At 49.0% G+C, this 11,793-nt stretch overlaps 1 protein-coding gene across 1 annotated transcript; it reads right to left on the minus strand.

The window, feature by feature from the left end:
- Positions 1-8,854: 8,854 nt before the first annotated feature.
- Ppp1r3e (protein phosphatase 1, regulatory subunit 3E) lies at positions 8,855-10,015 on the minus strand. The gene is made up of 2 exons (NM_001169575.1): positions 9,367-10,015; positions 8,855-9,277 (listed from the first exon to the last, which is right to left on the minus strand). Exons 1-2 carry the CDS (start codon positions 9,781-9,783, stop codon positions 8,855-8,857), a joined length of 840 nt encoding a protein of 279 aa, NP_001163046.1. The 5' UTR covers positions 9,784-10,015.
- Between the last annotated feature and the right edge of the window lie 1,778 nt (positions 10,016-11,793).

Consider the following 11,793-nt stretch of genomic DNA (forward strand, 5'->3'; position numbering starts at 1 on the left):
CTGAGTCTCATGATGGAAGAAAGCAGGCCACTCAAGGATGTGGTAAGGCCTTGCTGGCCCCAGGGAGAGCCAGCCACTGCAGACTGAATCTTGAACAACTGTACAAAGGCGTATTTACTGATTGTTACAGAGAAGTTAGTGTTTGGGTGAAACTGGTTCCTCATAACAAAGCCCCTGACCTGACCTATGTTTAGGGAAGGAGACATCACACCTCTGTGACTTCATGTTTATTGTACGCTGTCTCCAGTACCCAATAAAGCACAGCACTCCAGGTGTGCCTGGAGCTGTGACCAAAGTCATGGAAATGCCATGAAGCTCCTTCAGTAATACAACTCTATCAATCACAGGAAACAACCGCCATTTTCCACAATAATTCCTTCCAGGTCTACGTCCTTCTAGAAAAGAACTATTCATTCTATTATTTATCAGAGATACAATGAAAACCATTCCATGCTAATGTTTACCCTAGACAATGGTTTTACTTAGAATTACACTACAAACTAGGGCTTCCCTATCAGGTCTGCTGTTCTCATTACCCTGTGGCTGATTCCATTAGTAGATGAAGCATCCCGACCTAAGAGGAAATTAGCTTCTCCCAAGCTGGTCCCTTTAACCACACAGCTCGTGCTGGGTGCCAGGCAGCTAGAGCTTGGCCCTCCAGACTTTCCCACTGTCCAAAATGGTAAAAGGATCTGATTGGAGTGTCTTGGGTCAGGGTTGCCAAACCCTCTGTACCTCTTTCTCACCCAACGTTTACATGATCCAAGACTCCATTAGGGTTGGGAGGACAGCTCAGCGGGTAAAGGTACTATGTTACATAGCGTCATAAAGACATCACCTTGACACTGGCTAAAGTCATCTGAGAGGACGTAACCTCAATTAAGAAAATGCCTCCATGTCAGGTGTACACCTTTGATCCTGGCACTTGGGAGGCAGAGGCAGGTGGATCTCTAAGTTGGAAGCTAGCCTGGTCTACAGAGTGAGTTCCAGGATAGCCAGGATTACACAGAGAAACCCCTTCTCAAAAAACAAAACAAATAGAAAGAAGGAAATAAATAGAGTGAAGGAAAGAAAGAGGGAGGAAAAGAGGAAAGAAAATGCTTCCAAAAGTACAAGCCTATAAGGCATTTTCTTAATTAGTGATCGATGGAGGGGACCCAGCCCATGCAGATGGTGCCATCCCTGGACTGGTGGTCCTGGTGTTGCAGGATTTCTGATCACACTGTGAATCCCAACATTGTGTTGTTTACTGGGGAAAAAAAAATCTGTTTCTAGTTGTGGTGTGGTTCAGCCCTAGTCCATGCCTTTAACCCAAGGGCTTTCTGCTTGGATATTGTAAACAGGATTAAATATAGTCCACCTTAGGTCAAGAGACAGAGCAGGCAATGAGCTGGGAGGAAGTGAACAAAAAAAATCTGAGAATAAAAGAGAGTCAGGAGGACAGAGACAGGAAGTAGAAGGGAGGACATTCTGTTTGAAGAGTTCTTGAGACAGCATATAGAAAGGCCTTTTGAGTTCTTGGCTATGGAGAAAGGTCAGCTGGGTGCTTTCTCTGTCTCGTTCCTGAGTCTTCATTGGTAAAATTAAACGATTGAAATTTTGTTAAAAAACAACACCTGGGTTCTATAAAGAAAGAAGGCTGAGCAAGCCATGAGGAGCAAGCCAGGAAGCAGCAGCACCTTCTATGGCCTCTGCATCAGCTCCTGCCTCCAGGTCCCTGTCCTGTGTGAGTTCCTGTCCTGACTTCCTTTGATGATGAACAGCAATGTGGAAGTGTAAGCCGAATAAACCCTTTCCTCTCCAACTTACCTTTTAGTCAGTGTTTCACTGCAGCAGTAGAAACCCTAGGAAAGACAGGTACTTGTGGCAAAGCTTAAAGATCTGAGTCCCATGGAGAGATGGCTCAGTGGTTAAGAGCACCGACCACTCTTCCAGAGGTCCTGAGTTCAATTCCCAGCAACCACATGGTGGCTCACAACTCTCATGCCAGAGGGATCTGATGCCTTCTTCTGGTGTGCGTGAAGACAGTTACAGTGTAGTCCTGTAGATAAATAAGTCTTAAAAAAAAAAAAAGATCTGAGTCCCATCTGCAGGAAAGGAAAAAAAAAAAAAAGCCAGCTCTTCCAAATCATGCTCTAACTTCTGCCCTCCCAATAAAGAAAAATTATTAAATAGTAACTAGGTATGGTGGCTCAAGCTTGTCATCCAAGATGAAGCAGGATTATGAGTTCAAGGTCAGCCTGGATTACATAGGACCTGGCCAGCCAGAGCTGTAGAACAAGACTTACAAAAAATAGATAAGACAGATGATCAAAATGTGAATGCTTCACTCCTTCTTTAAAAGGGGAACAAGAATACCCTTGGCAGGGAATAGAGAGGCAAAGATTAAAACAGAGACAGAAGGAACACCCATTCAGAGCCTGCCCCACATGTGGCCCATACATATACAGCCACCGAATTAGACAAGATGGATGAAACAAAGAAGTGCAGGCCGACAGGAGCCAGATGTAGATCTCTCCTGAGAGACACAGCCAGAATACAGCAAATACAGAGGTGAATGCCAGCAGCAAACCACTGAACTGAGAACAGGACCCCCGTTGAAGGAATCAGAGAAAGAACTGGAAAGCTTGAAGGAGTTCGAGACCCCATATGAACAACAATGCCAAGCAACCAGAGCTTCCAGGGACTAAGCCACTACCTAAAGACTATACATGGACTGACCCTGGACTCTGACCTCATAGGTAGCATTGAATATCCTAGTAAGATCACCAGTGTAAGGGGAAGCCCTGGGTCCTGCTTAGACTGAACCCCCAGTGAACGTGATTGTTGGGGGGAGGGCGGCAATGGGGGAGGATGGGGAGGGGAACACCCATAAAGAAGGGGAGGGGGAGTGGTTAGGGGGATGTTGGCCTGTAAACCGGGAAAGGGAATAACACTTGAAATGTAAATAAGAAATACTCAAGTTAATAAAAAAAACAAAAACAAAAAATAGATAAACAAAAGCAGGAAACGAGCAGAACTCTCGGCTCCCCCTGTTCTTCACCCCAAGAATACTTCTAAATAGCTTCTCCCTGATTCCCTTATTTATTTGAACTCGCTCTGTAGACCAGGCTAGACTTGAACTCACAGAGGTGTGCCTGCCTCTGGAGTGCTGGAATTATGGGGTTAAAGACATGCACCACCACCGCCCAGTTCTCCCTGATTAATTTTATTTCCAATATGGTTTTGTACCTGCAGGAGGGCAGATGCATGAGGAAGCTGAAGTGAGGTTCAATACCAACGGGCTTCCAGCTGGCATAGTGCACGGGGCTGCACTGAGGGGCTGGAGAGCAGTCTGGGAGGGTCACAGAACAAACTCATTTTCTTTCCACATTAGCTACCCAGTACTATGTAGTACACATTCTATGGATTTACAAAGATCAGTACTCTTTAACTTTACCCAAGGAAGCTCAAGGCAGACAATAGAAACCTTACCAGTCCCTGGAGAAGGAAGAGAGACAGCAGAGGGAAGGAGGAAGGTAGGAAGAGGATGGAGATAGTACAAGGAAAGGAATTTGTGAGACAGGGTCTATGTAGCTCTGGCTGTCCTAAAACAGATAAGGATATGCAGATAAGGATGTCCTATGCAGATAAGGATGGTCTCAAAACTAGCAGAGATCCACCTGGCTCTGCTTCCTGAATGGTGGGATTAATGCTCTGGCAGTTCAGAAGGAATTTTTTATATTAACCTTTGCCCTTGCCATAATACTCACAGGTAATGAGATTTGGCAGTCGGGAAGCCCAAGTGTTAAGCCCAATCTTTGAGGTACGCTGACACGTTATCATGCTGCTGAGACGGTCACTTCCTATTTCTGGTCTTGTGTTCTCTGAAAGGGAACCTGAACCCTGGGATCTCTAGAGACAAGGCTTTCGTGTTTCTGATTGTGTGTGCGTGGCAAGCGTCCAGAGGAGCTCCAGCACAAACCAGAAACAAGAATGTGGAAATGAAGCCGGAGGTTCAAGAGCTAGGGCTCCTTATGAAGGAAATGGACAACATTCTTAAAGAAGAAAGTCTGGCATGGTAGAAATCCTAGCTCTTGGAAGAATGAGGCAGGGGTGTTACAAGTCTGAGACCAGGCTGGGCTATGCAGCTGGACCGTGTCTCAAGAGTCAAAATATCGAAAAGGAGAAGATGGGAGAATCAAAGAGCTGGGTGGAGGGTTTCAAGACAGGCAGCTGTAGGATACTTTCTTTTTTTTTTTTTTTAACATTTATTTATTTATTATGTATACATCATACAGCTTTCTGCCAGCATGTATGCAACTACAGGCCAGAAGAGGGCACCAGATCTCATTACAGATGGTTGTGAGCCACCATGTGGTTGCTGGGAGTTGAACTCAGGACCTCTGGAAGAGCAGACAGTGCTCTTAACCGCTGAGCCATCTCTCCAGCCCTGTAGGATACTTTCTCAGGACTAGAGAAAGGGTATTCCTGTTGGAGTTCAAGGATAGTAGTATTCTCTCGGGACACTTTCCAACACATGGGAACCATAGAAAAAGCCTCCACCACAGTGCCTTGTGCAGGACTACTACAGTTAATTAGAGCAAGCAAATACTATATCCCATGTGTGGTTGGACTAAGGCAGCAAGGGGTTGGAGCGAGAGTCGGTGGCTACAGCTCTCTGTGGGCAATACTCTCTTTTGCTTACTGGCACTGTTGAAAGAAAGAAAGAAAGAAAGAAAGAAAGAAAGAAAGAAAGAAAGAAAGAAAGAAAGAAAGAAAGGAAGAGAGAGAGAGAGAGAGAGAGAGAGAGAGAGAGAGAGAGAAAGAAAGAGAGAGAGAGAAAGAGGAAGGAAGGAAGGAAGAAAGAAAGAGTGGGTGACTCTTGGAAAGAACAGCATGCCAGTGGCTCAGAGGTTAAGAGCACTGACTGCTCTTCCAGAGGTCCTGAGTTCAATTCCCAGCAACCACATGGTGGCTCACAGCCATCTGTAATGGGATCCGATGCCCTATTCTGGTGTGTCTGAAGAAAGCAATAGTGTTCTCACATATAAGAAAGGGAGGGAGGGAGGATACCAGAAGAAAGGGAGTCTTACTTGATTTGTGGGTGGTAGGGTTTACAATTCTGCTACTCTAGGCTAGTTCAAGATAAGAAAAGGGAGTTTTTGTTTTTTTTTTTTCTTTCGGAGCTGGGGACCGAACCCAGGGCCTTACACTTGCTAGGCAAGTGCTCTACCACTGAGCTAAATCCCCAACCTTTTTTTTTTTGTTTGTTTTTTGTTTTTTTTTTTTTTAAGAGACAGGGGCTCACTATGTAGCACTGGCTGTCTTGGAACTTGCTCTGTAAACCAGGCTGCTCTCAAACTTAAGAGATCTGTTGCCTTTGCCCCTCTCCCCCTTTTTTGTCTGGGGATTAAAGGTGTGATCATCACAGCTGGTGAAAGAGGGAGAATCTTAAATTCATGTGCCAGGAAAGTGACCTCCCTGTAGGAAATATCTTCTGGGAATCTCAAAAGGACTAGGTACACAAACACCGCTCAAGATGGGACACACAGCAGCCCTTCCCTATTTGACAAGGCTCTTGGTTCACTGGTATTGTTAGTTCAGGCCCAACCCTGGGGACTAGAGAAACACCTTGTCCTCAAGTGCTTCATTAAACACTGAATTGGGCAGTGGTGGTGCACCTTTAATCCCAGCACTCGGGAGGCAGAGGCAGGCAGATCTCCGAGTTTGAGGCCAGCCTGTCTATAGAGTGAGTTCCAGGACAGCCAGGGCTATACCAAAAAACCCTGTCTGGAAAAAAACAAAAAACAAAACAACAAACAAAAAACCCCAAACAAACTCGAAGACTCCTGACAGCTGAGGATAGGGGTGTGAACGAGCCATGGTGCCTCTTACAGAGGAAGCTCAGGATGACCTATGGTTCCCTAGCCCAAGCTCACACTCACCAACCTGGTGCTACCAGGGGCCCTGGGAGGAAGCCCAGCAAAGACCACCTAGCAGTCACCCTACGTTTGGAACTGTTCTCAAGGAGACATCAAATAATCTACCTGGGCAAGAGTAATGGAGAGGGTGGGAGGGAGGGAAGGAGGTACACCCAAAGGTATGGGGTTGGCCAGAGCCAGGACAGAAGCCCCTGGATGGAAACCTGGCATTTCAGTAGGTTCCCAAGTTCTCTAGCAGGCAGGTGGGATAGTGCCTTGCTGACTCTGCAGAGCTGGAACGCTGGCACAGGAGACGGCAGGAAAACAGGTCTGGGGCCCTTGGAGGACAGGAAGGAACAGCATAATGAGGAAGTATGGTCTTTCCCCACCGTAAATGATAGATATATAGCAAAGTTTTTAATTTTGTTCTTCAAGGAAAAAGAATACAAACCACCACGGTTACACACAGACTGTGGGACTTCCTGGGCTCACAATCCTACAACCCTGAAACCCTGAACAAATTACTGGGCTTAGACTTATTTCTATAACAGGGATAATGCTCACATCATGGTGCCACTTTAGACATGCACGTAAAACATTTAGCACGCAGAAGTTAAATGGGAGCTGTTGCTATTGTTAATATGACGTAACAATAACACACACACATTAAGGATGATGTCAGAACACCTGAACCTCAACCCGGTCTTCCCTGGGCTCCGGGTCGAAGACTAGAGAGTGAATTGTTTTGGGAGTTTCCAAGACAATTCTTCCCTTTACTTTGCTGAACCTGAAGGTGGTCCAACCGTCTTCTTCACAAGGGAAGATGATGCTTAAATGGGCATTTATCTGAGGCATGACCAGAGGGCGAAGGAACAAGGCTCGAACTGAATTGTGAATGTGTGTGTAGGCACCTGGCAGAGAAGAGGGGAAGTGAGAAACTGTTCGAGATGCTGGTAATGGGAAGGGGTGTGGGAAGCCAGTTGCCTGGGAGGTCCTCGTTCAACTGTATGCAGCATTAGGAGTCCTTCTCCCTTTAGAGAGGTGTCTGAGCAAAGTGGGTCATCAATGGCCTTAGGAGAGAAGCTACAGGTCCTGTCCACCTCAAAGGAAAGGGGGTGTCCAGCAGAGACCAGCATGGCTAAAGAGAGGAAATAAAGGGAAGTGTCTACATGGTCAAAGAATCAAGTGGTGGGAAGCGAGAAAGGCAAGAGAAGGAAGGAAGCAGCAAACCCGATTGCCCGCTCAGGCTAATCACAGAGGCCTCCAGGTTTTCCATTTCATTGGCTCAGTCTGACACTTCCTGGTGCCACTTCCTTCTCAGATGGGTTCTCACTCTTGTTTTCTATCTCTTATACCCACAATCCTTTATCCTCCAGAGGTCCAACACTGTTTCACTCTGGGGCTTCCAAGCCACACTTTCCCTACCAGCTGCACTCTTCTCCGATCTCTCTGGAGACCCAGACGGGAAGTCTGTGGAGGCAAGAGTAAAATCCAAAGGGCACAGGGTGAGCTAGCCTGGGAGCTTTGCTGCTTGCTTCGTGGGTCCTGGATCATTTGAACTCTTCTCGTCTACAGCCACAGGCTCAGAGTGCTGGGTAAGTCTTGTTTCTTCTTCTCCTTCTTTCAATGTTCTGAGAGTCAAATGTAGCCCAGGATAGCTTGGTAGATATGTAGCCCTGGCTGGCCTCAAACTCAAAACAGTCTTCCTGTGTGTGCCACACCTGGCTTGCTGTGTGGTCTTTAATTGTAGCAATAGGTTGAAAGATGTCGTTTCTAACCTGTACCGTGCCATGAATAAACCATAAAATACCAAAAAAGTTACCCTAAGGGCATAGTGGGTCACACAATGACCACAACACAGCAGAGGCTAAGGCAGGAGGGTTGCATACTGGGGGCCAGTCTGGGCTAGAGACCATGTTGAAAGAGAAAGAGAGAAGGAGGAGGGAGGGAGGGAAGGAGTGGGGAGGAGGAAGAGAAGGAGAAGGAGAAGAAGAAAGAGGTAGGCTTAAGAAAGAAAGAAACAAAAGTAGCTTTAAGGAAGAAAGGAAAGAAAGGTAGCTTTGGGGGGCAGGCCTTAGGGAACCACCTAACTCCACTTTCTTACAGAGGAAACTGGAGCCCAAGACACCTGTTCAATCATACAGATACTCAGTGGTGTCCTCTTTTTAAGAGGCAAAAAGACTAAATCAGTAGAATAAATAAATAAATAAATAAATAAATAAATAAATAAATAGTATGTCCCTTGATATAAAGTGCTTAGAGGTTTTAAGAAGGCACCCAGAAAAGTAAGGCTGGCATTCACTTTCCTGGAAGCCTATGTAAACCCCTTAGATACCTCACTATTTGGCTACAAGGACTAGGGTGGGAGTTACTTTTGCCACCGTCTTTATTCCTAATGCTTGCCTGGTAGCTGAAGGAACTCAAAAGGTAATCTACCATTGGCCCCGTCAACCCCTGTCCTCGAAGACTGAAGCCATGAACTGTTGAGAGACAAGGGAATGCTATCATACTGCCAGAGGGCAATGGTCAAATTCCTGGGGTTTAAGCAAGGCAATCTCGGCTCAGGTGAAGCTAGGATGGGCAGGACACAGGGACGAGAGGTGGTAAGGCCAGTAAGAGGGAAGCGATCCGAATGACTTCACTGGGCTGGACTTTATACACCAAGCTCCTCCTCAGTTCATAAAGCTTTCCAGCCCAAGGAGGCTTCTTGACCTTTCCAGAGATCTTGTGGACCTATCTCGCATTCCTTGAGTTCCTTCCACTTACACCCACCTGGTGCTTTCCACCCCAATCTCTTGAGTTTCGCAGGCGGTTTCCAGCCACCTCCGCTTGACTCTGGGACGGCTCTCCACCCATCTGCCAATTGTGGTTCCCTGGTTCCTGGCGCCACAGCCTTCCCCCACCCCCTCCACGCCTGGATGCCTCCGCTTTTTCCCTGCCGTGGCCTAGTCTCAAATAAAATGGATCCAGCCCTGGGGCTCCGCAGCTCCGGCACCGCCAGGGTGCTCGGGCCCAAGGAGCGCGTAGTCACGGCCGCCGTTGTTGTCCCAGAACTCGCGGCCCGTAACCCGGTAGCGAAGGGCGAAGAGCAGGGCACCGCCGACCGGAGGCGCAGGCAGGCGGAAGGCGAAGCGGTCAGCCCGCGGCGGGGCCGGGGCAGGACCGGCGTAGGAGGCGGGCGATTCCCGCAGGCTGCGCCAGCCGTCCGCGCTCCAGCGCACGCTCACGCGCTTCTCGTAGGCCAGGTCCAGCACGCGCGCGCTCCCGGCCACGCCCAGAGGGCCCGCGTCTGCGCGTTCCAGGCAGATGCGCTGCGCCTGCAGCCGGGCGGCGAAGCCGGGCTCTAGGGCTGGCTCCAGGGCGATTCGCGCGTCCTAAGGAGAGAGGGCGGGAAGGCAGGTCAGGGCGGGACTCCCGAGAGAGAAGGTTGAGGCCCGGGGGCGGGGCACGGCGGCGCGCCTACCTGGAGGCCGCGGGTGCGCGGCGGGCACGGCGCGAAGTGGCGCAGGGCGTCCCTCTGCAGTTGCACCTGCACGTGGCGGGGCACCCGGGGCGGTTCCCCCGGGCGGAAGCGGCGGACCACAGCCAGCTCCAACCCCAGCGCGTCGGCGAAACGCACTCTCTTGCGAGTGTCAGGGCTGCGGCTGCGGGCTGTCCGCGCCCCGCCGCCACCCGCGGGCGCAGAGCGGGCCCTGCGCCCCCGACCCGGAACGTGAGCCCGCGAACGGGCGCCCGGCCGGGTCCCGCCCTCCCCCGGCTCCTCCTCCGACTCCTCCTCGAGGCTGGGCCGCTGGCTGCGGTAGTACGCGCGCTCGGTCAATGCTGCTATAAAGCTCAGGTTGCGGGGGATGTCATTGCGCGGTGGCCGCTCGTGGGACATGTCACCCCTGCGCCCCAGCGGGGCCAGCACACAGTGCCCGGCGCGTCCTCGCTCTCCCGCCGGCTCTATGTCCGATCATAAGGTGCAGGGCTGCTCGGCAGCTGCTGGCTGTGGACTCTCCTTGCCGTCACCCCACGTACCCGGCCTGCTTGGTTTCCTTGACCATTTTTCCCTTCCTTTAGCGGCCAGTCCCCGGTGTCAGAATATCCGTCCTGCTTGCTTCCAGATCTCTGCTCTGAGCGTGCGCTCAGCGGCGCTCACCCTTCGGTTCTGCGGGCCTCGCTGACCCGGCCCCCGCCCACAGCCCTCTGACAGGTGGCTGGTATCTATCTTCACTGCTGCACCAGGGGGCGGGGCTGCCTCCATCCTTGGGGTCCCAGATGAGTTACTCCAGTAAAAGAAGGGTTAAAGCAGGAAGGGAAAAAGTAATCTTTCTCCTTTTTTTTTTTTGCACGAGAAAATTAAAAATGCGGAGGGTTTAACTCTCCTTAGAGCTCAGTGTTTTCTTAAACCCAGGCTACAGGTTTGAGACCCAGGCAGGTGGCGATGGGTGTAGTGACAGAAAGGGCAGGAATCCCAGATAGTGTCCTAAGTAGAAGACTCAAAAGGATGAGCGGTGGCACACTGGCTGCTGAGAAAAGTAATGAGAACACTTAGCTTCTTGTCCTATGTCCCCCGTTGTTTAGTTGTGTGACCTTGAGAAAGGAATAATTTCTCTTGACCTTGGTTTTCTCCATCATTAAAAAAAAGTATTTCAGATCTCTAACTAAATCTTTTTAAGCATGAAGACTTTCCGATTCATGGCAGTTTTTAAACATGGTAGGTGTTCCCGTTACTGAGTCGAGTGCCCAAGAAGGACACAGGACAGGCAATTTTTCATTTTATTTTTGAAAAACACACTAGTGACAATGGCATGTACAAAGTTTGCTAACTTCTCTACTGATTTTTTTTTTTTTTTTACAAAGATCTGTTTCTTTTTTTTTTTTTCCGGAGCTGGGGACCAAACCTAGGGCCTTGCGCTTGCTAGGCAAGCGCTTTACCACTGAGCTAAATCCCCAACCCCTCATTTTTAATCATCTGTATGGTGTCAGAGGGTATGTATGCAGGAATGCAGGTACCCACAGAGGTCAAAAGGGGACATCAGATGGCTGCTGCAACTGGCTTTCCAGGCAGATGTGAGCTGGTATAAGTGTGCGCTGAAGATGCATTAGGGCCGTCTAGAAGAGTGGTATGTGCTCTTAACTGCTGAGCCATCGCTCCTGTTTTCTATAAGTTTTATAATACAGAACACTAGGCATTGTTGTAGTATTTATAATTGTTTCAAATATTACAGATGGGAGAGGGAAAAAAAAATCCTTGCCCAGCGAGTGTCACGTAGTTACCAGCTGCGGAACTCGACCTTGTTGTGGTTTGCCCGGAAGTTATCTGTATTTTGATGCGAATTCCACTGCCCCAAGGACAGCTGCCTAGTCACCTACTCGGGAATCAGGTGACTTCACCAGAGCCTCCCCACTGAATTTGTAAAGTACAGGTGAGGGGCAGGTACAGGATAGAAGGAGGCCTGTCATTGGAGGAGAAGGAAGGATAGGTGGGAGGGAAGTTTGAAGGAAGAGGAGGAGATCAGAACAGAAAGGAAGAGACCGGACAGAGGAGAGGGTGAGGAGCCTTGGCATTTGATGTTAAGATTCTGCTCTGTGTATTTACAGGCTGTTATTAATGTTCCTAAGGGATGGATGGTACTGGGCTTTGTATGTTTGAGTGGGCAATTATATCTTACCAATTGGATCTAAGATTATTGTGTTGTGTGTGTGTGTGTGTGTGGTTTTTTTTTTTTTTTTTTGGTTCTTTTTTTTCGGAGCTGGGGACCGAACCCAGGGCCTTGTGCTTCCTAGGCAAGCGCTCTACCACTGAGCTAAATCCCCAACCCCCTGTGTTGTGTGTTCTTTTATGTGAGGGTTTGAGTGTAGGAAAGTGTGTGGCTGGGATGTGTTTCCGCCAAGATATCTGCTA

Source organism: Rattus norvegicus, chromosome 15, assembly GCF_036323735.1.
Source record: "Rattus norvegicus strain BN/NHsdMcwi chromosome 15, GRCr8, whole genome shotgun sequence".
In the NCBI taxonomy this organism is placed as follows: domain Eukaryota; kingdom Metazoa; phylum Chordata; class Mammalia; order Rodentia; family Muridae; genus Rattus; species Rattus norvegicus.